The following is a 25,331-nucleotide window of genomic DNA, read 5'->3' as shown; positions in this document are numbered from 1 at the left end:
TTGACTGTGTTCTTTTCTAAACTTCTTCCTGTAATTTTCTATGTATTTTCATATGTTTCACTGACACTTTTCTTTCTTTACTTCTTTTGTTTTTGTATCTCTATCACTACTCTCATAATCCTCACACAACTCTCTCTTTGAAAACATAAAAGTTCTCTCTTATAAAAATAAGTATAGTGAAGTGAAATAAATGTATACATTAGTCAATTAGCCAATAAGTATTTAATATGCACTTATGTGCTAGACGCTGAGCTAAACACTTGGAATACAAATATGATGATGATGATGATAATAATGGCCAGTATTTATAAACTACTTTAAAGATTATAAAGTATTTTATAAACATTGTCTTGTTTGGTCCTTACAAAACCCTGGTGCTATTATTACTTATTCATTTTATGATGAGTGAACTGAGGCAAGCAGACTTATCCAGGGTCACATAGCTATTAAGTGAGATTGGATTTGAACTAATTTTCCTGACTGAAAATTTATCTCTATCTACTGTACCACTTATTTATATTGAATAATAATAGCTAATATTTATATACAAGTAAAAGAACAATCTCTGCCCCTATAGAGCTAACATTCTAATACATGTTTTTTAATGTACTTTCAGCTATATTTTTCTCAAGAGATGGGAAGCATAGATCATCAGTCTTCTGGAGTCATGATTGATGATTCCATTAATTAGCATTCTTATGTCTTATATAGTAGTTTTACTTTACAGTATTGTAGTTACGGCATAAGTTGCTTTCCTGACTCATTGCTTTCCTCATTTGATTTAGTATCAATTCACATAATTCCTGCCAGATTTCTTTGGATCCATCCTTTTTATGGTCTGGTCATGTCTCTTTATTAAAGCTCTGCTTGTCCCTTGCTGAGCCTCAATCCCAGCCTGCATCACTTTGTGTCTTATTCAGATCCCCTTTGATCCAGATCACTGCAACCTTGTTTAAGACAGCAAAAGTAGTACTTGAAAATAGACAATGCTGCCTAACATTGTAGACAGAAAGCCTATTTGAAGGAAAGGAACATACTGAAATGTTGAAAAATGAGCCTTCAATTTTGCTATGAGAAATTGCTATCAGTCTCTGTACATGAGGAGTCTTTGGGATAAAAGATGGATTTCTTAGAAATTAAAAATCATATTTCTTATCCCCTTCCCCATCATGATACTTTTGGTGAGAGTGGAAAAATGCAATCCACAATGTCAGTGATGTGGGTACCCTTTCTAATTTTGCAGATCACAACCTTACCATGCTTTATTACCCTGTGTGTTTCTTGTCCATGATTTCCCTATAAATCCAATCTGCATCTATTAATTGCCTACTGTTTATAATAGTATTACGCTAGTGTTAGGAATAATAATGAAGATGGGGAATAGACCAGTGATTTCAATGAAATAAAGACTTTCCAGGTGAGGAAATTCCTTCTATCAATGTAGTCTGTATCCTCTCTACTAAGTTAACCACAAAAGAGAATATATACATGATACTTTGAGGAGAAAGGAGTGAATACTATCAACTAATCAGATGAAAAAAGACTTCTTGTTGGAAATAGCCTATCAACTGATCCCTAATGAAAACTATAAAATCTAAAAGACAGAAGTGAGCATACTCTAGGTGTGAGGAATAGTCTGTGCAAATTCACAGAAGTGGTTGGTAGAATGTGGAGTTTGGGAAACAGCAAGTAGGCCAGTTTGGTTAGAATATGGACTATGCATAAAAAGGATATTATTGATGAATGATAATAATAATTGCTGACATTTATATAATGCCTTTGGGATTGCAAGATACATTGTATTTATTATCTCTTTTGATCATTATAACAACCCTGTGAAGTAGGTGCTATTATTACCCTTCCCCTCATTTGGCAGGTAAGAAACTTGAGGCTCAAGGGTATTAAATGATTGTTTGAGATGGCATTTAAGACTTGGGATTTGAACATATATTTTCTTAATTTCAAGCTTAATACTCTATTCACTATGCCACATCCTCAGGACTTCAATACAAAAAAGAACATTGGGAAGGATGATGAAAAATATATTGGAAAATATGATTCCACATTAAGATACCTGGATAGATAAGTAAAACATTTATTAAGAACTTACTATGTATCAGGCACCGTATTAAATTAGATCAGGGCTGAACCATTAAGTCCTAGGATTGTTCCATGAGTAGAATCCAATTTTCCAGTATTAAGAGAATAGAGATGTTAATCTGAATAGAGCATACATCTTATAGAGATGTCTGAGGAGTAAAGATAGAGACAAATTTGTGAGTTATGTTATTTGTGAAGCTGCGAGTACAATCCTCATTTTTAAAAATTTATTTAATAGCTTTTTATTTACAGGTTATATGCATGGGTAACTTTACAGCATTAACAATTGCCAAACCTCTTGTTCCAATTTTTCACCTCTTACCCCTCACCCCCTCCCCCAGATGGCAGGATGACCAGTAGATGTTAAATATATTAAAATATAAATTAGATACACAATAAGTATACATGACCAAACCGTTATTTTGCTGTACAAAAAGAATCAGACTCTGAAATATTGTACAATTAGCTTGGGAAGGAAATCCAAAATGCAGGTGGGCATAAATATAGGGATTGGGAATTCAATGTAATGGTTTTTAGTCATCTCCCAGAGTTCTTTCTCTGGGCGTAGCTGGTTCAGTTCATTACTGCTCCATTGGAAATGATTTGGTTTATCTCATTGCTGAGGATGGCCAGGTCCATCAGAACTGGTCATCATATAGTATTGTTGTTGAAGTATATAATGATCTCCTGGTCCTGCTCATTTCACTCAGCATCATTTTGTGTAAGTCTCTCTAGGCCTTTCTGAAATCATCCTGTTGGTCATTTCTTACAGAACAATAATATTCCATAATATTCATATACCATAATTTATTCAGCCATTCTCCAACTGATGGGCATCCACTCAGTTTCGTTTCTAGCCACTACAAAGAGGGTGCCACAAACATACAATCCTCATTTTGAGGTTCTCCTTTCTTTCCTCTACAATGTAGAAAACTTTTTAACAAGGTAAATATAATTTGCTGTAATCCCTTTTGCTTGCATATTGGGTTAAGAGTTTTCTTTGAGACATCAGCATTTGCAACTTCATAAATTAAGTGGTCAAAAGTGCAAGAGGTTTAATTTTTAATTCTTATAATATTTACAAAAAATTTTGTTCCTACTATCCCAACCCCATTCCAAGATAACAGTTGCTTCTGTCAAGTTTCTTCTCAGGGATTGTATCAGTATCTTAATTGAGTAAATTGCCCATCCAAAATAAGGACCATCTCCATCACTGAATAGACATCATCCATATGTTAATTATGGGAAGTTTTGCATCATAGATTTTCCCCCCAAACATTAGGTACCTAAACAGCTGGGGCCACTAAAGCTTAGAGTCCATTCTTAAATACAGAAGGGACTAAGCCCTTGTAGCTTAATTAATTAGCACACAGAAAAGATGTCCTCTAGCTCAGACACATGCTGCTCAGCTAGTTTCTATTTGTCAGTATTTAAAAAAACTTGGAAATTGAGGGACACCTCATTGATAAGGACTGACGTCAAAAGTAGAGCTTTTCCATTATATACATAGGAGCCTTCCAGCTTCAAATTACATTGCTGCAGAGACTTATTCTGCCATCTGTTACTTGGACACAGGTATATGTATCACCTTGGAGAAGACTGGAGTAGGACCAAAACTTGTACAAGTCCAGGAAAGCATCTTTCTTCTGGAAGTATGTAAGAGGTCCTGGAAGCAGCATTTGTACTCCAAGTACTCACTATTCATATCAGATCCAGTCAGATGTAATTCATCTCTACAGTAACACATATTCTTTAAATAGTTTTCACCAGAAAATATAGGAGTTGAATTTTAGGTTTTTCTTTTACTTTTTAGTAATACAGGAGGGGGAAATAATGTTTTATTTAGAGAGCATTAGTTGCTAAATGTTGAGGAATGTCCAGGAGAGATTAATTCTTAAACTCTTGTATTTAGCTCAGGAATGTAGTATCTATATAGCCAGCTTTGGATAATGACATGTATAGATATAGACATAGAAACATACAGAAAGGAAAAAAGTAAACATATTTAAAAAGTGTTTAAAATATTGATGTGGAAGGTACTTTTGAATCATCTATATGTATCTAATCAGAATATTTCCCCAGTACAAATCAATACTCAGCTTGAAGAAAGGATAAGAATGAGATGTTGTTAGCAATTATAGTAGCTATTAAAGTAAGTTATTCATGTAAAAAGTGGAAAGAGGTTAAAAGAAAAAAAAAAAAAAACCTTGATGCTATTGTCATTTTCTGTAGAAGTTAAATAAAATAATTACCACAAACAAGAAAATAAAAATAATCCAGGAACTACCAATTTAGCAAATGCTAAGAGTCATAAGACTTGGATTTGAAGCCTATCTCTGGAACTTACTATTTCTGGGACTTTGGACAAGTAACTTTACCCCAAGAGCCTTAGATTCCTGATGTATGCAACAAAGGATTGGACTAAATGACTTCTAAACTTGTTTCCAGATGGAAATCTATGATCCTGTGACCTCCCTTTGCTAAATACAGAGATATAGCAGGTAAAGATAATACCATCTTAGAATATAAATTTATTTATTAAATGTTTTAGGAGATAATGATGAAAGATTATGAGTAGTATCCTTTCATCAAAAGTGAAGAGCAATAGCATTGAAAATGAGTCTGTAGAAAGTGAAGTTTGTAATGAAACCATGCCGGATTATTTTAAAGAGAATTTACAGATCAAATTGGGAAAACAATAAATGATGAAATATGGAAAAAATCATTTGGCATCTCTATAGAAATATTTCTGTTTTTATAATCTATGACAGTGCAATCATTTTATTTGGACTTCATCTTTTATGTGTAGCATAAGAAAGTGGAAATGATATACAAGATAATGAAGCTAGGAAGAATAGCCCTAGCAAATCATACACAAAAAGAAAAAATCTGTGTTGGAGTCATAAAAACTGTTATGATGAATGAAAAAATACAGAATAATGTATTCTCTATGCCATTTAGTCCATTGTGTGACTGTGAACATGTAATCTGTTATATAAGAAAATAGTTTGTGAAAGTCTGTTTGCTTCTTTTTTTCCAACAAGAATATTCTTAGTACCTGTATAGATCATCCTCATTCAATAGAGTTTTGAAAAATGTGTGTCTTTCAATGTATGTATGTGTTTTAGTAGTTGCTTATTATTTCTAGATTGCCTTTTTATAGTAATGGATAATATCTGAGTTTTTTCTCTCTTCATTTGGTATATTCTTCTCTTTCATATAGTCTGAAAACTGATACTTTAATACTTTCAAAATTGTGTTTCCTTCATCATGCATTTTTCCTGTGTTTATTTAGTCTTTTTTAGTTTCTCTTCTTAATTTCAGTTTCTGTTGTTATTTATGGTTCCTCATTAATAATAAGATTATAGACATTGATTTCACTTGGAAAGACTTATATGAACTAATACAAAGGATACAAAGTGAAGTGAGCAGAACCTGGAGAACATTGTACAAGGTAACAGCAATATGATATGATGGTCAACTGTGAAAGGATAACTATTCTTAGCAATATAATGATCCAAGATATTTTCAAAGGATTCATAATGAAAAAACAATTCCAGAGAAAGAACTTCTGGAGCCTGAATGAAGATTGAAGCACACTATTATTAATTTTCTGTATTTTTTTTCATGTTCTACCTCCCCCTATGGGTTTGTGTCTTTTTTCTTTTTTTTTTTTTGTTTTAATTTTTAATTAATTTTTTTAAGAAAAATTTTAATAACATCTTTTTTTTTTTTTAAATCCATGCAAAGATAATTTTCGGCATTCATGCTTGTAGAACCTTGTGTTCTAAATTTTTCTCCATCCCTTTTCTCCACCCCCCCTCCTCAACAATAAATAATCCAATATAGGTTAATCTTTTGCACTTCTTCTAAACATATTTTCACATTTATCATGCTGCACAAGAAAAACCAAATCAAAAAGGAAAAAAATGAAAAAGAAAAAAAATCAAGCAAAAAATGAAAATATTATGCTGTGATCTACATTAAGCCCCCATGGTCCTCTTTCTGGATGAAGATGGCTCTCCCCATCACAAGTTTTTTGGAATTGGCCTAAATCACCTCATTGTTGAAAAGAATCAAATCCATAAGAATCGATCATCACATAATCTTGTTGCTGTCTCCATTGTTTTCTTCGTTCTACTCACTTCACTGATGCTCAGTTTATGTCTCTCCAAGCCTTTCTGAAATCACCCTGCTCATCATTTCTTATAAAACAATAATATTCCATTACAATCATATACCATAACTTATTTAAACATTACCCAGCTGATGGGCATCCACTCAATTTCCAGCTTCTTGCCCCCTAAAAGAGCTGCTACAAACATTTTTGCACATGTGGGACCTTTTCCCTTTTTATGATCTTTGGGATACAGACCTAGTAGAGACACTGCTAGATCAAAGGGTATGAACTGTTTGATAACCCTTCTGGCATAGTTCCAAATTGCTCTTTAGAATGATTGGATCAGTTCACAACTCCACCAATAATGTATTAGTGTCCCAAGTTTTCCCACATCCCCTCCAACATTTATCATTCTCTTTTCCTATCATCTTAACCAATCTGAGAGATATGTAGTAATACCTCAGAGTTGTTTTAATTTGCATTTCTCTAATTAATATTGATTTAGAGAATTTTGTGTCTTTTTTACAACATGACTAATAATGGTATTATATTTTAAATGATTGAACATTTATCACCTCTATCAAATTTCTCAATCTTGGGCAGGGGGTGAGGAAGAGAGAGAGAAAATTTAGAACTCAAAATTTTACTTACTTGATTATTTAAAATTGTCTTTGCATGTAACTGGGAAAAACAAAGTATTAATAAAAAATAATAAAATCACAGTTGTCCACAAGCTATCCTGCCTGTTTTCTGTTCCTTTTCTTCTCCCTGGAACTCAGTCTCTTTCCTGGGAAAATAGACTCTGATTGATGAACTTTCACTTTACCTTGGCTTGATGCCAGGATCATTATACAGTATACTGTCAGACCATTTTCAGGCCATGATTCCCCTCATTCCTCACTTTTCAACTCTAGTTCCCCTTAGAGTGCTATCTTTATTAGAATGTAAACTCCTTGACAGTAGAGACAATCTTGTTTGATTGTTTTTGTATCCTCAATTTTAGCCCAGTGCTTAGGACATAGGAACTACTTATGTTTTTCTTTCTTTCCTCTCTTCCTCTTCCCTCCCTTCCTCCTCCCCTCCCTCTATTCCTCCCTTTTTCCTTTCCTTCCTTTCTTCCTTCCTCCTTTCCTTTGTTTTTCCTTCCTTCCCTCTGCCCCTCCCTTCCTTCCTGCCTAAACTTGATTACAGTTAGAACAGAGGGGCAGATAGGTGACGCAGTAATTAGAGCCCTGAAGTCTGGAGTACTTGAGTTCAAATCTGGTCTCAGACACTTAACACCTCCTAGCTGTGTGACCCTGGGCAAGTCACTTAACCTCAATTGTCTCAGAAAAAAAAAAAAAAAAGGTTAGAATATGAAAAGACCTTACCATTGAGTTCAGTCCTCTCATTTTACAGAAGATAAAAGTAAGTTCCAGTGAGGATGTAACATTTCCAAAATTACTTAGTTAGTGGCAGAGCTACAATTTGCTCACTAGTTATTCACCTCCAAATCTAGAACTCTTTAAACCTATTACATGGCCTCTCATATAATACACTACTTAAAAAGGGGTTAAAGTCCAAATGCAATGTTTCACTATCATTGATATTGGGAACATAATTAAACCTAACAAACATTAATTAAATAAATATTTACTATGGGCAAAGTACTGTTCTAGGCACTGGGAACACAACAAAAGAAATGAAACAGTCTTTGCTATCAACAGACAAATTTTGTTGAGGCAAAATAATTTTATATGAAAAAAAAGCATAAATAAATAAATAATTTGAGAGCATTAACAACTGGGAGAATCAAGGAGGCTTTTTGGAGAAGTTAGCATTTGAATTGGGCTTTAAAGGATGGGCAGGAATTCCCTCTCACCTCCAAGAATTTCTTGGAATGGTTCCTTCTGTGTCCTGAATCTTCAGTCTCTTCTTCACTACTGACTCCTTCCCATAAGTCTACAAACTTGGTCAGGTCTTCTCAGTCCTCAGAAAAGATGGGGGAAAGGTTGTACAAGTGAATTGTATGGACTTCAAACAAGGTAAAATCATTGAAAGATAATGAGATAGTGGTAGAGAAATGATGGGAAAAGGGATGAGGATTATACTTAGTCCTACCAGGGTAATGATTCTGTCTTCACTATTTACTATCTGTGTGACTCTGGATAAAGCTGTTGCACCTCTCTGGGATTCAGTTTCCCCAGTCATTTTATAACGATGACCTTTAAGTTTAACCCTTTAAGTCCTTCTCTCTCCATTATATCCTCTCTTACTACTGTAGTCCACATTAGTTTCTTCATAGAATCTTGAACTTAATAACCTAAGTTACATCTTCATCATTTCTTTAATTGTTTTGTATAAATGAATCTTTTCTCCTAAGCCATAGTGCAAGCTACATGAAGACAAGGACTATGCTTTATACCTTTTCTCCTGTAACCTTAAGTATAGATTTGAGCACAGTTGGGCCTTTAAACATTTATTAGCTGATTAATTTATCTTTACCAAGTAAATGAAACAATAGGCTCAGGCAAGCTCAGGGAAAAAAAAACCCCAAACTTACCTCATATTCCCTTCTCTCCTCAGATCCACAATTACGTTCATTTTCATGAGCATCTATCAATATTTAATGTATGGGTATCAGTTTATCTGTAACCTGAGAGTATCCTAACACCAACTTGAATTAATTATATACTGTAGGGGAGAAAATTAAATGCCCTTTTCTCAAAGCCCAAAGTTTTCCTGGCTAAGTCGATTTTTGGAAACCACAGAACAAAATCTCCACATATGGATGATCCTGAGAAGACAAACCAAAAATGTGAAAGCAAACCCCGAAAAGTAAGATTTAAAATATCGTCATCTTACAGTGGTCGAGTATTGAAGCAGGTTTTTGAAGATGGTCAGGAACTTGAATCCCCAAAAGATGAATACCCTCACAGCTTTATCCAAGAGTCCTTTGAACCAGTGGAGAGTGTCTATGGGGCTGGAGAAGCTCCCAAACCAAGATTTTATTCTACAAAACTGACTGCTCAGCGAATCAGCGTTTATAGAGAGGGAAATGCCTACACCCTGGCAGGTAGCCAACCTCTCTTCAATGATTACAAAACTAATGACCACAAGGTAAGGACTGCACATATTTTACTGGTTTTCTGGAAGAGACTTTCCCCTAAATCCTTCTGATCGTTACTGCATTAGAACAATACTAAAACATTTCAGATTTGTATTTGACTCACATTCAATAAAAGATAAAAATATTAAGTGAGCTACATGAGAAAGTCATTGAAATAATACTCTGGGGAATATGACATGCCTGTTGATGAGTTATTGGAAATTTGTGTAAACACATACAGTATTCAGATTTCACTCAGTATAATAAATTGTTATAAGGGCTTAGCTAAGCTTTTCTATGTGTAAATTGAATAGATTGATTTGTGAAGTTGCATTCATTCTCTAGCCACTTTTCTGTCTTTTATAGAATTATGTAAAGTGGGTAGTTTTCTTTTCTAAAAAAGATGATGTAGCTAGTGATTTTTTTCACGTTTAATTACCAAAGGCTAACAGTATAGAGGCATTGTATCTACCATGGGCTTTGTATACAGCAAGGGCTTATTAATGTTTTTTGAAATGACTTTATATAAGTAATAGATCCACAACTTTTACTTTTCTTTCTTAACCAATTTCTGTCCCTACCCCTTGTTTGACAATTTACTCTAATTAGCAATTTTACCAGATGCTGAAGGTCATGAAGAGTGGTATTGAAACTCAAATCAATCCATTGTTTATTGAGAAACTGTTGAGAGAGGATGATGTTTAAAATGATAGTAAAAATGAAGTTTTCATCTGATCTGTGAATTTCAGTATCCTATTATCATGGATAAATACAAGTTGATTTCAAGGACTGAACAGTATTGGAAAACAGTTACTGATTAAAAAAAACTAATAGAATAGATAGCCAAGTTCTCTGCCCAGTGATCCTTTAATCATTACTTAGGATGAAATAAATTTCTATCATATTCTAAGGGAGGCAGGTGGCAGAATAAAAAGACCACTGAACTTTCCTCTCTGAACTTGGAATTATGAAACTTGAGTTTGAATTCCACTTTTGCCATTTTTATGACACCTTTATGACACTTTTTTTGGGCAAGTCAATTAAATCTAGTTAACATTAGTCTCCTCTCTTGTAAAATGGGGGTTTTGAACTAAATAACCTTTGAAATCCCTTCAGGTTCTACATCTGTGAAACTTAAACATTATTGATGCCTAAGACACTAGAATACATTCTCATCTAGAAAATGCAAAATTTAAATGATATTTAATCATTTAAACTAATTTGCTAAAGTGAACAAACATTTATTGTTTATTATATTCTAAGCTAAGGGAACAACCCAGAATGTGTCCTTAAAAAGTCCTCAGTGAATATTTAAAAAGTATAATTTAATGTAGTTATCAAATTTAGCATATTTTCTCACAATATTCTTGCAGAATATAATATTTTAAATGATTTTAGTTTTCACAAAAGTTGTACAGAACTAGTGAAGATAATAATAATTTGTTTAGAATTCCTAAATCACATGGTTTCCATATCCAGAACACTGGATCTACAATTAGGAAAGTTTGAATTCAAATATAGCCACAGAAAACTGTTATTTGTCAGACTGCAGGCAAGTCTCTTCTGTTTGGCTCAGTTTCCTCATCTGCAAAATGGGGATGATAATAGCACCTTCCAAGGCTGTTGGGAGAATCAAATGAGATAATAATTGTAAAATACTTAGCACAGATCCTGGCATATAGTAAGTGTTATCTTTAACTATCATTATCATCATCATTTTGACATGATTTAATAAAGCCTTCAGTACTTAGGTCAGAAATTTTCTGAGTTATGCTATCACTAACATTCTGGAGGGAAATTTGAGTTTTATTGGTTTTTTATTCATTCCAATTTCTCTGTACTTGCTCTCAAATTCTTCCCATGTTTCCATTCTCACTAACACCCTTCTAATTCAGCACTCTCATTCTGTCTTGCTGAGGCAGCCTTCTACATGGTTCTTATACCTTCAGTGTCTTGTCTTTTTAATGTATACTGAATACCAACTAATAGTAATTTTTTCTTCCCATTGCACATATTTATGATCATATCACTTCCTTGCTAAAAATATTTAATGACTTCTATTGCCTACAGAATAAATTCTAAATTCCTTACCTTTGTATCCAAGGCCTTGAACTTGCTCTAACTTACCTTTGCACCATTATCTAACTCTCATTACTCTGATTTACAAATGCTCCATCCAAACTGCAACAATCATCAAAACATTCTCTTTTCCACCTTTATACATTTGTTTAAACATTATCTATATATTTCCTGCTCCCAAATGTCCACTAAATTAAGTGAATGAGAATTTATAAAGAACCTTCTATGTATCAGGCATTGAGCTAAGCATTGTGGACACAAGAAAGACAAAAACAGACTCTGCTCTCAAGGAACTCATAGTCTAATGAGGGAGACAACATACAAACAACTTTATGCAAATAAAATATCTATATTATAAATTGGAGATTGTCTCAGATATTAGATATAGCTTATGAAGTATAGGAAACATCTTCTTGCGGAAGGTGGGATTTTAGCTGAGACTAAATGGAAGTCAGGAAAACCAGGAGATGTAGTTGAGGATGAAGAACATAATGAACCATTCCAGACATAACAAACAATTAGTCAAAATGAACAGAATTGGGAAATGGAATATCTTGGATGAGAAACAGCAAGGAAGCCTTTATCTTTGGATCATAGAGTATATGGAGGAGAATAAAGCTTAAGAAACCTGGAAATGTAGGAAGAGGCCAAGTTATAAAAGGCTTTAGAAGACAAACAAAATGTTTTCTATTTGATCCTGGAGGTAACAATAGAGGCATTAGAATTTATTGAATGGGAGAGTAATATAGTTAGACCTCTGTTTTAGGAAGATCACTTTGGTAGCTGAATGAAGGATAGATTGAAGTGGAGAGAGACTTGAAACATGAAAATCAACCAGCACACTATTCTGGATTGAGGTGATGTAGGCCTCTACCAAGGTGGTATAAGATAGTGTCAAAAAAGAAAAGGAAATAGATATGATAGATATGATTATAAAATTCACAGGGCTTGAAAAGTGGAAATTTTTTGAGCATTTCCTTTGTATCAGTCATGCAGTTTCACACTTTCTTTTGTGTTATATATTATTTATTTTTCATCTTTTTCTACCAACTATTCTTGAATAGGGACACTATCTTTTACATCATTCATACTGCTTAATTTTAAGCACAATTTTTAAAAACATAATAGGCAGTTAATAAATACCCATTGAATATATTGAATCAAAAGATGGCAATTTTTCTGAAAAAAATCTGGGGATTTTAGTAGAATACATGCTTAGTTTGAGATAACAATGGGATATGTCAGCCAAAAAAAGATGACATTTTGGACTTTGTTAAAAGAGACATAGATAGCATTCAGGACGAGGGAGGTGATAGTTTGGATATGGTTTGCTTTAGTGAGACCACATCTATAGTGTCATGTTCAGTTCTAGATGCCACGATTTAGGAAGGACATTGATACCCTGGAGAGTATCCAGAGGAAATGAATCAGGATAATAAGATAATGCCATAAAATAACCGTTGAAGGAAATGGAGATGTTTATACTAGAAAATAGAAGACCCATGTTGAGGGTAGAGAGAGGAGATATATGATAATGATTTTTAAGTAAATGAAACTTGTTTTGTGGAAGAGACGTTAATTTTCTTCCATTTGATCTTAGCAGAACTATGACCAGTGGGTAAAAATTGCAAAGAGGCAGATTTGGGCTTTATAAAAGAAAAAAAAACTTTCTAATAATTAGAATTTGGAATAATTTCCAAAAGTAGTATAATGAATTCTCTAAATGGATATTGGACTCCCTCTTGGTGAAAGTTTTTTGAACAAATTTATGATGACCATATGTTGTAAATGGATTTTTTTTGGTAGAGGATGAACTAAGTGACTATAGAGATTCCTTCTAACTCTTGTCATTTTGAGATATTGGGAACTTATATTAAAAAAAAACCTTTATTTTAAAGAAACTGGTGAAAAATATTAAATGATTGAAAGAATAGAAAATAGATTCTATAGCAAATGGTTAAAGAAGTAAAGCTTTCTTATCACATAGGTAAACATGATCAGGTAGCCTATTTAGAGAGGATGAAAAGCAAAATAAATGATACCTTTAATAGTGACTTCCATATTGTTCATTCCTAATAAGTATTGATTTAAAAAAAAAAAAAGAAAGAAACTAATGTTCCTATACTGGATACTATGAGAAAGGAAGTACGTGTTTGTTCCCAGACTCCAATGGATAAATGAACGGTCATCTTTGTTCCCACAATATATGCCATATGAAATAAGATGCCATGGATTTAAATTACATGGAGAGAGAGTTACCTTAGATATAGTGAAGACTTCTTGGATGTCAAGGTGACCGACTACTGAAAAAGTGGAGCAAGTGGAATATTTATCTTGGGATATTCTAAAAACTAGAATAAAAGTTCATCTATCTTAAATGTAAAAGATTAGTGGTTTTTAACTTTTTTAATGTCATGTGCCCTTTTAGCAGGCCGGTGAAGTTTACAGACACAGTATTTTTAAGCGCATAAAATATAAAGGAATAATGTTTTTAAGTAAATAAAACCAATTATTGCAATACAGTTAGACAAATATTAAACAACAAAAAGAACAAGTTCACAAATTCCAGGTAAGAACTCTTTGTTTAGGCATTGATTCTTGAAAGCAGAGGGTTCAACTACTTGACTTCTTAAGATTTTGTTTGCCTTTAAAAAAAAAAACCAGCTATAAGAGATGAAAAGCTTTATTATAATCTAACCAACCTTTTTGACTACTTACCATTGGAAGGAAAATGGAGTTTTCTAAAAGTGCCGCTACACTTATCTCAGTGCTTAGAAACTGATACTGAAGAGTGAAATAGAACTCTGATTGACATTAAACAATAAGAAATGGAAGTTGCTACATGATCCCTTGAGGAAGACCAGCTACAACAGGGAAACTTGTGGCTTTAGAAAATTATCCTCTCAAGCCAGGAGAGTGTATATATAAAGGTCAATTTAAAAAGAAATTTAACTGTATAAGATTTGCTAAAAATAGGTCCCAAATGGATTTGTTAAAGTTTAAGTATGATACCATTTAATTGAGATATAATACTGTATCTGTTAGTTAACTGATTTTGACAATTCTTTGGGAGGAGGAAAGTATGTTACTATTGAAGGTCAAGTTTTCTTTCTTTTTTCCTTTCTCATTCTTTTTTTTTGTTGTTGTTCATTTCTTGTTTGCTTCCTTCCTTCCTTTCTTCTCTCTTTTCCTTAATTCAGTTTTGTGAGCCCTATTCCTTTATTTGTTATTTTTGGAAAATCTTTTTTCCTTTCTCTTCTCATTTAAATTTTTATTCACTTTTCAATGTTCAACTCAAATTGTATTTTTTCCAGGTAGTCTTCTTTGAACATCTCTCCTTAATGCTTACTCTATTGAGAATGCATCTCTCTCTCTTTCTCTTTTTTAACTACATTTTTGTATCTAACCTTGCTTTAAAGCTATTGATGTAAATGTTTTATCTTTCTCACAATATTATTACCTCTGTGAAGACATGGCCTATCTATCGTTTTTTTTTTTTTTTTTTTAATTGCTGATAGAATCTGTTACATGATTTTTGAACATACTAAGTTAAGAAATATTTGCTGAATTAAATTTTATTTTGTTATTTTTTATTAAAGCTTTTTATTTTAAAAACATATACATAAATAATTTTCAATATTTACCTTTGCAAAATCTTGTATTACAAATTTTTTCCTTTCTTTCTCCTCTTCCCCTCCCCTGCCTTTTCATAGATTTAGAGTGAAAAGATTCCAGAGATTACTTAGTTCAACTCTTGTATTTTACAGATAAATATCTTTGAAGTCTGGTGGTTGAATGATTTTCCTAAGTCCATAGGTAGTATGTCAAGATTCATACTTGAATTTGTAAATCCCCTAACCAGTTTTCATGGCCATAAGATCATAGATTTAGAGAAGAATGGATCTTAAAAGGCTTTGCTTCTAATCCTATCATTTTGTAAATGAGGTAACTAAGACATAGAGAAATTAACTTGTCTGAGTTCACCTTGCTAATAAATATCTGAAGCAGAATTTGAAATCACTTCTTCCTAACTCTAAATACAATGTCCTACCTATTATACCAGGGTGCATCTCATCATTTTTAGAGTTCTTCCTATTACTACCCAGTATTATTAGGTGATGGTAGTTCATCTCTGTAGAATAGTTTATTAAAGGAAAAACAATGGATTGTAAACTGTTTTACTTAAAAAGAAATTAGTCATTATCTTTGATGCCATTTTCATTAATAATCCTTATGGATTCTGTTTACATAAGAAGAATTTGAGGAGCTAACTATGACCAGGTAAAATAAACTCATGTTAGGCTCAGTTGATAGATACAGAATGACACAAATTCTAAAGGTTGATTGGAGCTAATCTGTCACTTTTTGTGAAACCTTTTGAAACTAAGTATATCCACAATTTCCTCTGAAACTACTGCTGAGTTATAGATTCTCCTTGGCTGAATTTGGCCTTCCATTTACTATGCTGAAATTGTGACTCTTAGAAATTTTTCTGCCTTTACTTTTACACTTGTCTCCAGGACTGGGTCAGGAAGAAAAACCTTACACATGGGTTAAACACACACACACACACACACACAGAGAGAGAGAGAGAGAGAGAGAGAGAGAGACACTTATTTTCAGTTCTTGACAGTGGATTTGGGCAAAGCATAAAATTGTAGAATGACAGGGATAAGAATGTCAATTCTATTTGGAGACTGAATCATTGAAAAAGATTTTGCAACCCTTCTCCTCTCTCTTCCCCTTCTCTTTCTCCTGTTTCCTTCTTTTTCTCTTCCTTCTCCTCCTCTCTCTACTTTTCCTTAATTCTTACATTTAACTCTCTTCTACTTCTCTTTTTCTCTTTCATCTTCTTTTCTTCCTTTTTCCTTTCTTTTCCATCTTTTCTTCCTCTTTCCTCTTTTCCCTATCTTCCCTCTGATTCCATTCTTCTTCCTTCCTCTCCTACTTCATTTTCTCCTTTTTTCTTTTTCTTCTTCTCTTTTTCATTTTCTCTCTTCCTCTCTCTTCTCTTAATCTATTTTACAAGAACTGGTTGTTTTTCTCTTCATTCCTTATTCATTGAATGCTATGCTCATTTTCACTCTTTAATAGTCTCCACCCATTTTAGATTTTGGCAAGATAATCATCTATACTAATAACCTGAAAATCATCCGAACTACGATGGACAAAAAAGACTTCATGAGAAAAGTCCTCCAGAAGGGAGAGGAGGCTGAGGAACACTCTCTGGTGAGCAAAGAAGATGGTGATGGAGAAAGTGATCAGACTGATGGCCCACTACCAGAAACAGAAACTACATTTGCCCACAACCAATTTATCCAGGTATGGCAAAGTGAATTGTGATTAGGTTTCTGTTATAGGGGCTGAGAATCTTTCCAGCTCTCTCTTTTCCTATATTTTTGCCGTTTCAGTCTTCACAAAAGTTACTATCATAGATACTTCCTTATGGTCTAAGAAAGAAAGAAGGAAAATAACTTTGAAGTGTTAACTTGTTGAATTCCTCAAAGGAAGTATCTCTTCCAAAAGCACATAGAACCAAGATTACTAGAGAATATGAAGTGAAAGTAATACAATTGGTAACTAATCCAAGAAAAAAAGTACAAATGTCAACCTTTCCCCATTGTATTAAACAATTAAAATATTTTGTAAACTTTAGCACACTATATAAACATAAGCTATTATTATCATATCAATAGCCTATGTTTAAAAATATTTTATAGATATCTTTTTATGTTGCATTCACTCTATAATCAACCTCCTTCTTATTGTGCTGTCTTATAATAAAGAAGTATAGTTAGGCAAAACAAATCAATACACTGATCCTGTCTGACAACATCTGCCTCATTCCATACCCATCCATTGAGAGAAGAAAGGGGTGTTTTATGACTAGACCTCTGAAGTCAAGATTGCCTACCTCTCTTTTGAAGTCATTCTTTTCTATGGGCAAGCACACAGTTAACTGGATCTTTATACAGCTAATACTAGACAATAAAGCTTTGTTCAGATGAAAAATTTTACCATTTTGCTTGACTTTATTGGGGTAGGGGGGGGGAAATGGAGAGATCTTTTCAAATTCCTGAGATGAGGATGCTATATGCTACAAACACCACACGGACACCTTTAAAAACAATTTTTAGCTGGTCATTATGGGTAATATTAGAAACATATAACTTTCAGACTGGAAGGGCCTTTAGGGAATCATCTAATTGCTAAGTAGATCTTAGGGATCCACCAGTTGTGTGATCTTGGCCATGTCATCTAATCTCTTTCTCAAGTTTCTCATTGAAGATGAAATTTAAAATATTTGTAAAGATAATATTTATAAATTTTATTTTTATAAACATAAAAATTATACATTTTAAAAGATAATATTTATAAAGAATTTTGCAAGCATGCTCTTCTTCTAACTTATCTCATTGAACCTTATTAATAAACATAGATGAGGTAATTTGCTCGTGTACATACCCATTTATGAACAAAAATGGTCATTGAAGAATATTAGAAATTGATGTTGAACCTCATAATTGTTTAGTACACATTGTTGTGATAATTTAATTTATTAATTCATTATATGTTCAATAAGCATTCTTACATGCATTAACTTTATAGGGAGGAATGGGAAAGCAGTTGCCTGTATAGTAGATATGGCAAGTATAAATAGTGAAAAGGGAAAGAAGGAAAAAAGGGATGTGATATTGGTCATTAAATTAAATATTTATGGAGAACCTATGGGAGATGAAGAGATAAATGTAATTTATTGGTAGCTGATAAAAAGTTCTAGACATACTATATGTAAAAGTAGTTATTTAAAGTTAAACAAGTCTTTGAGACAAGGTTTGAGAAAAGATTAGTATGCTTTCATTTCTAGGGCCTTGATTTTAAATTCCAATAGCATTGTAATTATCATATGTTATTTATATCAATGGAGCCCTACTTTATGTAGATAATAAAACCAATACATGAAACCTTTATTGCTTTACACCGTTTATTACTAACATATTCATACTTTTGGTTACTCTACTTCAAAAAAAGATAATTGAAATCAATTTAATGCTTTGAAGTTTTCAAAAAAGCTTTATAGACATTATCTCACCTAAGCCTTATGACAACTTTGCAAACCAGGTGCTATATTTTCTATGTTACAGATGAGGAAACTGAGGCTTAAGCAAGATTTTGTGACTTGCTTATGGTCACACAGCTATTAAGAGTTGAAATGACAGGTCCTTCTCACATTCAAGGTTATTATGTTTCTCAAAAAATGATTTTGATTTTTTTGGTTGTGATTTCATCAGAATGAGGAATTCAAGTTGGTATACAAATCTGTATTATTATTTTGGTGGGGGGAAGGTGACATTTTTAGATCTTTGATTTTATCATTGTGGAAACTTCTTTAATAACCACAGATCAGTAAACTATAATTTACAATATAAGAGATTTTCTTAGGTCCCTGAGAATTCAAATGACTTGATCAGGATCACAATGACAAGATGTAACTCCAGACTTAGCACCCCATCTATTATGCCAAGTTGCCAAAAACAAAAGAGATATTCTTTAATTAAAAGAACTTAGAAGTATAAGATTTTAGAGAAGAGGAAAAATGATTACCAAAGTCACATTTGTTGAAGATTATTCATTCAACATAAAATTATTTAACATTTGTGTTGGGGATAAGAAGATGGTCCTAGTTCTCTAGGGAGATATGATGTGATTAAGGAGTTCAGCACTTTATTATTTTCTAGTGTAAGAAAAGTCTTTGTGCAAGAGATATTGAGAGATTTTCATACCCTTGAAAAACCAATCAATAGCACCAAAGAAAACAAGAGACTTCTTTGCATATATTTGTCTTTTAGGTTAATAAAATAGATGACCAAAAGATGTTTTGACATCTGCATCTCTAGAGATAGCCAAGAATAGAGTAGGTAGGTATGTGTCCTGGGCATTTGTTTATAATACAATACAAAGGATAGTTCTTTTTTTGAAGGTTCCATCCAGTTCTAGATTCATATTCTATAATTTTCCCCATATGTTTTCCATGTAATATGAGTAACAGTTACTGTTCAGGGGAGACTCTGATTTCGTTAAAATGGATACAATATTCTATAATTTTTTCCCATATTTTCCATGTAGTATGAGCAACAGTTACTGTCCAAATGAGATTGATTTTATTAAAACTTTGGGCAGAGAGACAGTTTGATGTAATGAATAAAGTGGAAATTGTTGTCTGGCAGACATGGGTCTTAATTCTTCTTATGAGAATTCACTTTCCTTATTTGTTAAATTAAAAAAAAAAATAGGACAAACCAGGCCTAGATTAAATGTATTTCAGTAAACCTGGTATGACAATTATTTTTAAGTTCAGTTTTGAGAGATTTGTGGGTTTTAGAACCTAGGCTACAAATTAAGACAGAATTGTAGAGTCAAGATGGTGCAGTAAAAGATTGCACCTAATTTACTTTCCATCTGAACTATATTTTAAAATGCTTCTTGTTTCCTTATTTCCTGGAAAAGTTTTGTTTTAAAAAAGCCAAGGATCATCAAGGAGTCTCTTCTGACCAAATGACTTTTTGTTCCATTATATGGAAGAATGAAGCTATTAGGGACCTTTCTAAAAGATCAGGGAGTATGTATGAAAGTCAGAATAATCCTTGAACCCATATATTAGCTATATTGAAAAAAAAAGAAAGAAAGAAGAAGAGAGAAAATTGAACTCAGTTGCAATGAAACATGGAGAAAAAAATGTGTGCTCACTTGACTTGATATCATAAATCGATTTCTGTATGCTTTATATGATTTCACTCAGAACCTTGGTTTCCATTGAGACACATTATTTGTCTTTTTTTAAAGAAAAAAATCCTAAAAAGAATGATGGGCAAAACAGACCTTGAGAAAAGAATAAAAATCTTAGCTCCATCTAGAGTTATCTCTTATTGGTGTTTGAGTTGTATTGAAAAGGAAGCAAATAATTAGAAATTATTAAAGAAATTGGGAGCTAATTCTTCAGAAGTAAGGTCACATTAAAGAAACACTTCGGTTCCCTCACTAGTTGTATAACTCTGAGAAAATAATTTTTATTTATTCTCATTTAAGAGACGGGGATCTCAGCTTTAGTTTCCACATCTGGAAAATGGAGTTATAAATATACTACTTATCTCACAGGACTATGGTAAGGGAACTGCTTGGTACATAGTAAATCCCTACATGAATGTGAGCTATCATTTCCCCCGTATGGTTCACTTGGGGATAACACTCTGCAAAGGGTACAGACATTAGAATCCGCTAGATTTAGGGTATGAGATATTGCCAGTGGTAAAGATGGCAATTATTTCCTTGGAACCTCATTTGTGGCACAAAAAATCCCATTTTTACTAAATGAATTAGATCCAAGTTTGGCCATAAAATTAGATTTTTGAGGCAATTTTCCCCTAAGATACATTTTTGGAAAACATTTTATTCTTTTTGAATAAAGATGGGAAAATTGTCAACATTCTTCAATCTCCTTCTCATTAATGAATCAGGAAACACAAGTCAATAATTCATTACCAAAAAAGTTCATCAGCATCCCCCAAACCTCCTTGCCAATTGCACTGTTTTTATTTCACAGAATCAGAACTTCCTTTAAAAAGATTCAGCTTCCTTTACTTCTAGAAAGAATCACAAGGATTAATACACAAAGAATCCTTAGGATACTAAGATCCTATAGTGTGGTGGTAGTTGGATAGGGGGGTGAAGAAGGAGGAGGGAAAGCAAAAATGACAGAGTTCAAGTTAAGAATGGAGGACTCAAGATGTAAGATTAGGGATCTGGAGCTTTTTCATAGCAGTGCCTAGGAAATCTGGAAGAAGGCTACATAATTGACATACCTTTAATTAGCATACAAGCTCTCAGTGAAAGGTTCAAAACAAAACTACTTTTAATCTACTGGAATCAATGACCACATATCACATAAAACTGTCATGAAAGGTGCTGCAGGATTTAATGACAGAGTATTATAACTTCAAAGAAATTGGAAAGCATTTGCCTATCCTAGTCTTTAAAATTGCTAGTTATATATGACAATATGAATTCTTATTTAGACATTTAGACATCAGTGCTTACAGAGCTAATTTCAAATCCTATTTCAGATACTTACTAGTTGTGTGATCCTGAACAAGTCACTCTCTGTCTCCCTCAATTTGCTTAACTGTAAAATGGGGATAATAGAACTCATTTCCAAGGGCTCTTGTAACAATAAAAAATATAATACATGTAAAATGTTTTGCAAACTTTAAATCACAATAAATTTTAATTGTTATAAATCTTGGGCTTAGCCATCGCTTCTGGTTACAGCTTATGTTAGAAATTTGTAGTAAGATTCTTTTTTATGCAGCAAAATAACTGTATGGACATGTATACATATATTGTCTTTAACATATTTAACATGTATTGGTCTACTTGCCATCTGGGGGAGGGAGTGGAGGGAAGGAGGGGAAAAATTGGAACAAAAGGTTTTGCAATTGTCAATGCTGAAAAATTACCCATGCATATATCTTGTAAATACAAAGCTATAATAATAATAATAAAAAGAAATTTATGGTAATATTCTGAAATCTTTTGCTAGACTCTCTTTCCTTGTTTAATACCATTTGTGGAGATGATGGGCCTGTGCTGAAATGGTAACTAACCTTTGGGTTTGTTTCTTCCAGGAAGGGGAAATCCCTGAGCATAATTGCTTCCACTGTAGAGGATCAGGCAGCGCTACTTGTTCCCTATGCCATGGAAGCAAATTTTCAATGTTGGCTAATAGATTTAAAGAATCTTACCGGGCCCTGCGATGTCGTGCTTGTAATGAGAATGGCCTCCAGCCCTGCCAGATTTGCAACCAATAAGTTATGACTTCCATATGTCTCGTTTGATTGTTTGGATTGGTTTCTGACAAACTTCCTGGTTTTTTATTTGATCTTATCAGCAATTGTTGTCACCTGTGTCACCAATAAATCTGGAGGGGGGGTGGGAAGAAGATGAAAGGAGGGCAATCTAAACTCCCTAGACATTTGGGATTTCCCAAATTCTGGAACTAATGCTGAGAGTATTCTCTAGGGGACCTCAGCTCATTTCTCCTGTGATAGTGAACGTACACTGTTTTGAAACAATTTTTTTTTGTGATTGTTTTGAATATTCATTTCAAAAAACATTAAGTTTCCATGAGGCCCTATGAGATACTGTAGTGTGTACTGCTATTACAAAGGTAAAAATGAAAACCTCTGCCCTTTGGAAGCTTATAATCTAATGAACAAAGGTAAAAAAAATATGAAGTATATACCAAGTGATACAAGGTAATTTCAAGACACTCAGCTGGAAGATCAGAAAAACCCTTATGTAAGGAAGTGGCCCCTGAACTCCACTTGAAAGGAAACTGGGGATTCTTAGTCAGCAGTTAGAAATGAAGGCATTCCAGACATGGCTGATGGCTGCCAACCTGCATAAGGAAAAAAAAGAATGAAATAGCAAGATTCTGGTGAATAGAATTCTGATTGCTTGTAAAACATATTAAATTGTCTTTGGTCAAATTGACATTCTAATTTACTAGGAGAGAAAGGGATTCGGAATATCTAGCAAGTAATTGTTAGAAATGCAGATGGTAGGAACTTTCTAGGTAAGATAGGCAAATGCAGGTGATCCTTTTTTTCCAAAGCTTTTTCAGGGGTCCTCAAACTATGGCCCATGAGCCAGATGCAGCAGCTGAGGACGTTTATCCCCCTCACCCAGGGCTATGAAGTTTCTTTATTTAAAAGCCCATAAAACAAAGTTTTTGTTTTTACTATAGTCTGGCCCTCCAACAGTCTGAGGGACAGTGAACTGGCCCCCTATTTAAAAAGTTTGAGGACTCCTGCAGATGATTATGCCTGATATGTCTGGGTAATAGTTGCACAAATGACAAGGAATATGATAACCTTGAGAGACATGATAAAAAAAAGACATTGCTATGTGCCTTTAGCTACAGAAGTTTTAAACCAAGTCAAAGTTAGTTATGACAAATTTGGTGCTTAGATGGGCATGTGATTTTAGAATTTCCTCAGCCCCAAATTATTAATATGAAAATAAGTTCATTTTAATTCTATAATCTCTCATCTCTCCACAAATGTTGATAGGTGAAAACAACATATTGCTAAAACCTTTTATTTTTTATTTTTTAGATCCTCCTTCAAATCTATTTTTGCCTCAATCAAGATAGGATTAGAAATGTTCCCTTCTCTATGTATGCCCATATACATAGTGAAGTATAATAGGGTGGATGAGTAATAGTAAGTATTGATGTGTTAGGGATTTGCTTATCTCCAAGATTTAACTCTTAAAATAATTTCATAGTGTAATTCTTTCCAGGCAACTTGGGTCTTTTTCAGAAAAGATGAAAACATTTCTTTAGCAGGTAAACATTTTCTATATTCAATTTCTTTTATTAGGTTCACTACACCATGACATGCTATTACTCACTCATCTTTACATATCTCTGTAATTAACTACCTCCCACCTTTCTTTGTCTTTCATGGTATTCTATGAGCTATTGGAATTGTGACATGAGCCAGAATTATAGAGAAGGAACTGATGTAAAACCACCATTTAATCAATCCCCCTGTCTTCAGGAAGTAAACTTTGGTATAGTGGATTCCCTCCCTGCCCCCCCCCCCAAGCTCCCATATTTTGTTGGGTGTTTATTATTCTAAAGATGTTCTTTTATACTGAATAATAAATGTATCATTAGTGGGTGTACCATTTCTTACTTTAACTGCCAAGTGTGGAATTATATATTTTGGTGGTATAGAAACTGATGAAATGTTTTGTTTGGATAGCTGTTTAAAAGAATTACTGACATGATTCCCATACCTGCAATTGAATGAGTCTTAGGGCAAATAATCTGATTTTGGACCATCCTTGACTTCTGAACTTGGATGTGACAACAGTTTCTTAACCATTTTGTGGGCTAAGGAAATCACTGGTCTTCTTGCAGAAATGGTCATACTATGACCAAAAAAGCATAAAAATCCCTCCCTTATGTTTTACCTTTGAATTAAACTATTACATTATGTGCAGGTTTTAAAACTCCCCTCTCCCTCCCCCTTACCCCTTCACATAAGTCGTTGTATGATGATGCCAAATAAAGCGATTATTTGCATTTGTAAGCACTTTCTCTTGTCTTTTACTAACTGTTAGGAAGCATGAAGACCTAAACTAAAGGTTTTGTAGTCTTCTGGAATCATCTGGAATGGTAGGGAACTATTATAAGAAACTTTAAGGAGGCATTCTTTCCAAGAATTAACAATTTCCCTTGGAATAAAAATATTGTTGCATTTATTTATTTATTTGTTGTTTTTGGACAGAATTGCCCACATGATGATTCATTAATGAGTCTAGGAGATAAAGTAGAGGTAGGTCTACAGGAGGTCATATTGTCTTTAGACAATGTTTTTATTCATATTTTTAAAATATTCTCTCCCTCCCCACCCAAATCATGGAGAAATACCACTTACTAGCTCTCTGCTTTCAGGCACTCTGTGCCTTAGTTTCCTTATCTTTAACAGGAAGGGCATAGACTAGGAAAGCTCTGGTTCCCTTGAATCATTGTCCTATGATTAAGGAAATGGTACATTCTGGATTTTTGTTATTAAAAAGAAAGATCTGACATAATTTCTTTACTGTGGTAATTTTTTAAAAGTAAGCTTAAGCATGAGATTTATGGGAATCCAAATTTTAGTCTGAGTCTCTCAAGTGTTAGCACTATTTAAGAGCAAGATCACAGGTTTCCCCTGTTTTCATAGTGTCTGTATATGATTTAGTAGAAATAATACAGTATACATAACATCTTTTCAGCAAATATATCATGTCTATAATCAAGCTTTGGCCCTAGTTATGTTATTCTAAAGAATTTGGTTTTGTGTTATTTGAAAGATATTTGATGTAGATTTTGAG

General features: G+C 33.3%; 1 protein-coding gene across 1 annotated transcript; it reads left to right on the top strand.

Moving 5' to 3' along the window:
* The first annotated feature begins 8,986 nt into the window (after positions 1-8,986).
* Positions 8,987-22,252, top strand: GRXCR2 (glutaredoxin and cysteine rich domain containing 2). The gene is made up of 3 exons (XM_003756697.1): positions 8,987-9,319; positions 16,482-16,709; positions 22,070-22,252. The coding sequence occupies exons 1-3, from the start codon at positions 8,987-8,989 to the stop codon at positions 22,250-22,252; spliced, it is 744 nt and encodes a 247-aa protein (XP_003756745.1).
* The last annotated feature ends 3,079 nt before the right edge of the window (positions 22,253-25,331 follow it).

The sequence above is a fragment of the Sarcophilus harrisii genome, chromosome 2, assembly GCF_902635505.1.
Source record: "Sarcophilus harrisii chromosome 2, mSarHar1.11, whole genome shotgun sequence".
Lineage (NCBI taxonomy): Eukaryota > Metazoa > Chordata > Mammalia > Dasyuromorphia > Dasyuridae > Sarcophilus > Sarcophilus harrisii.
Note: the sequence above shows the minus strand (reverse complement) of the source record. Positions and strands in the feature narration are given on the sequence as shown.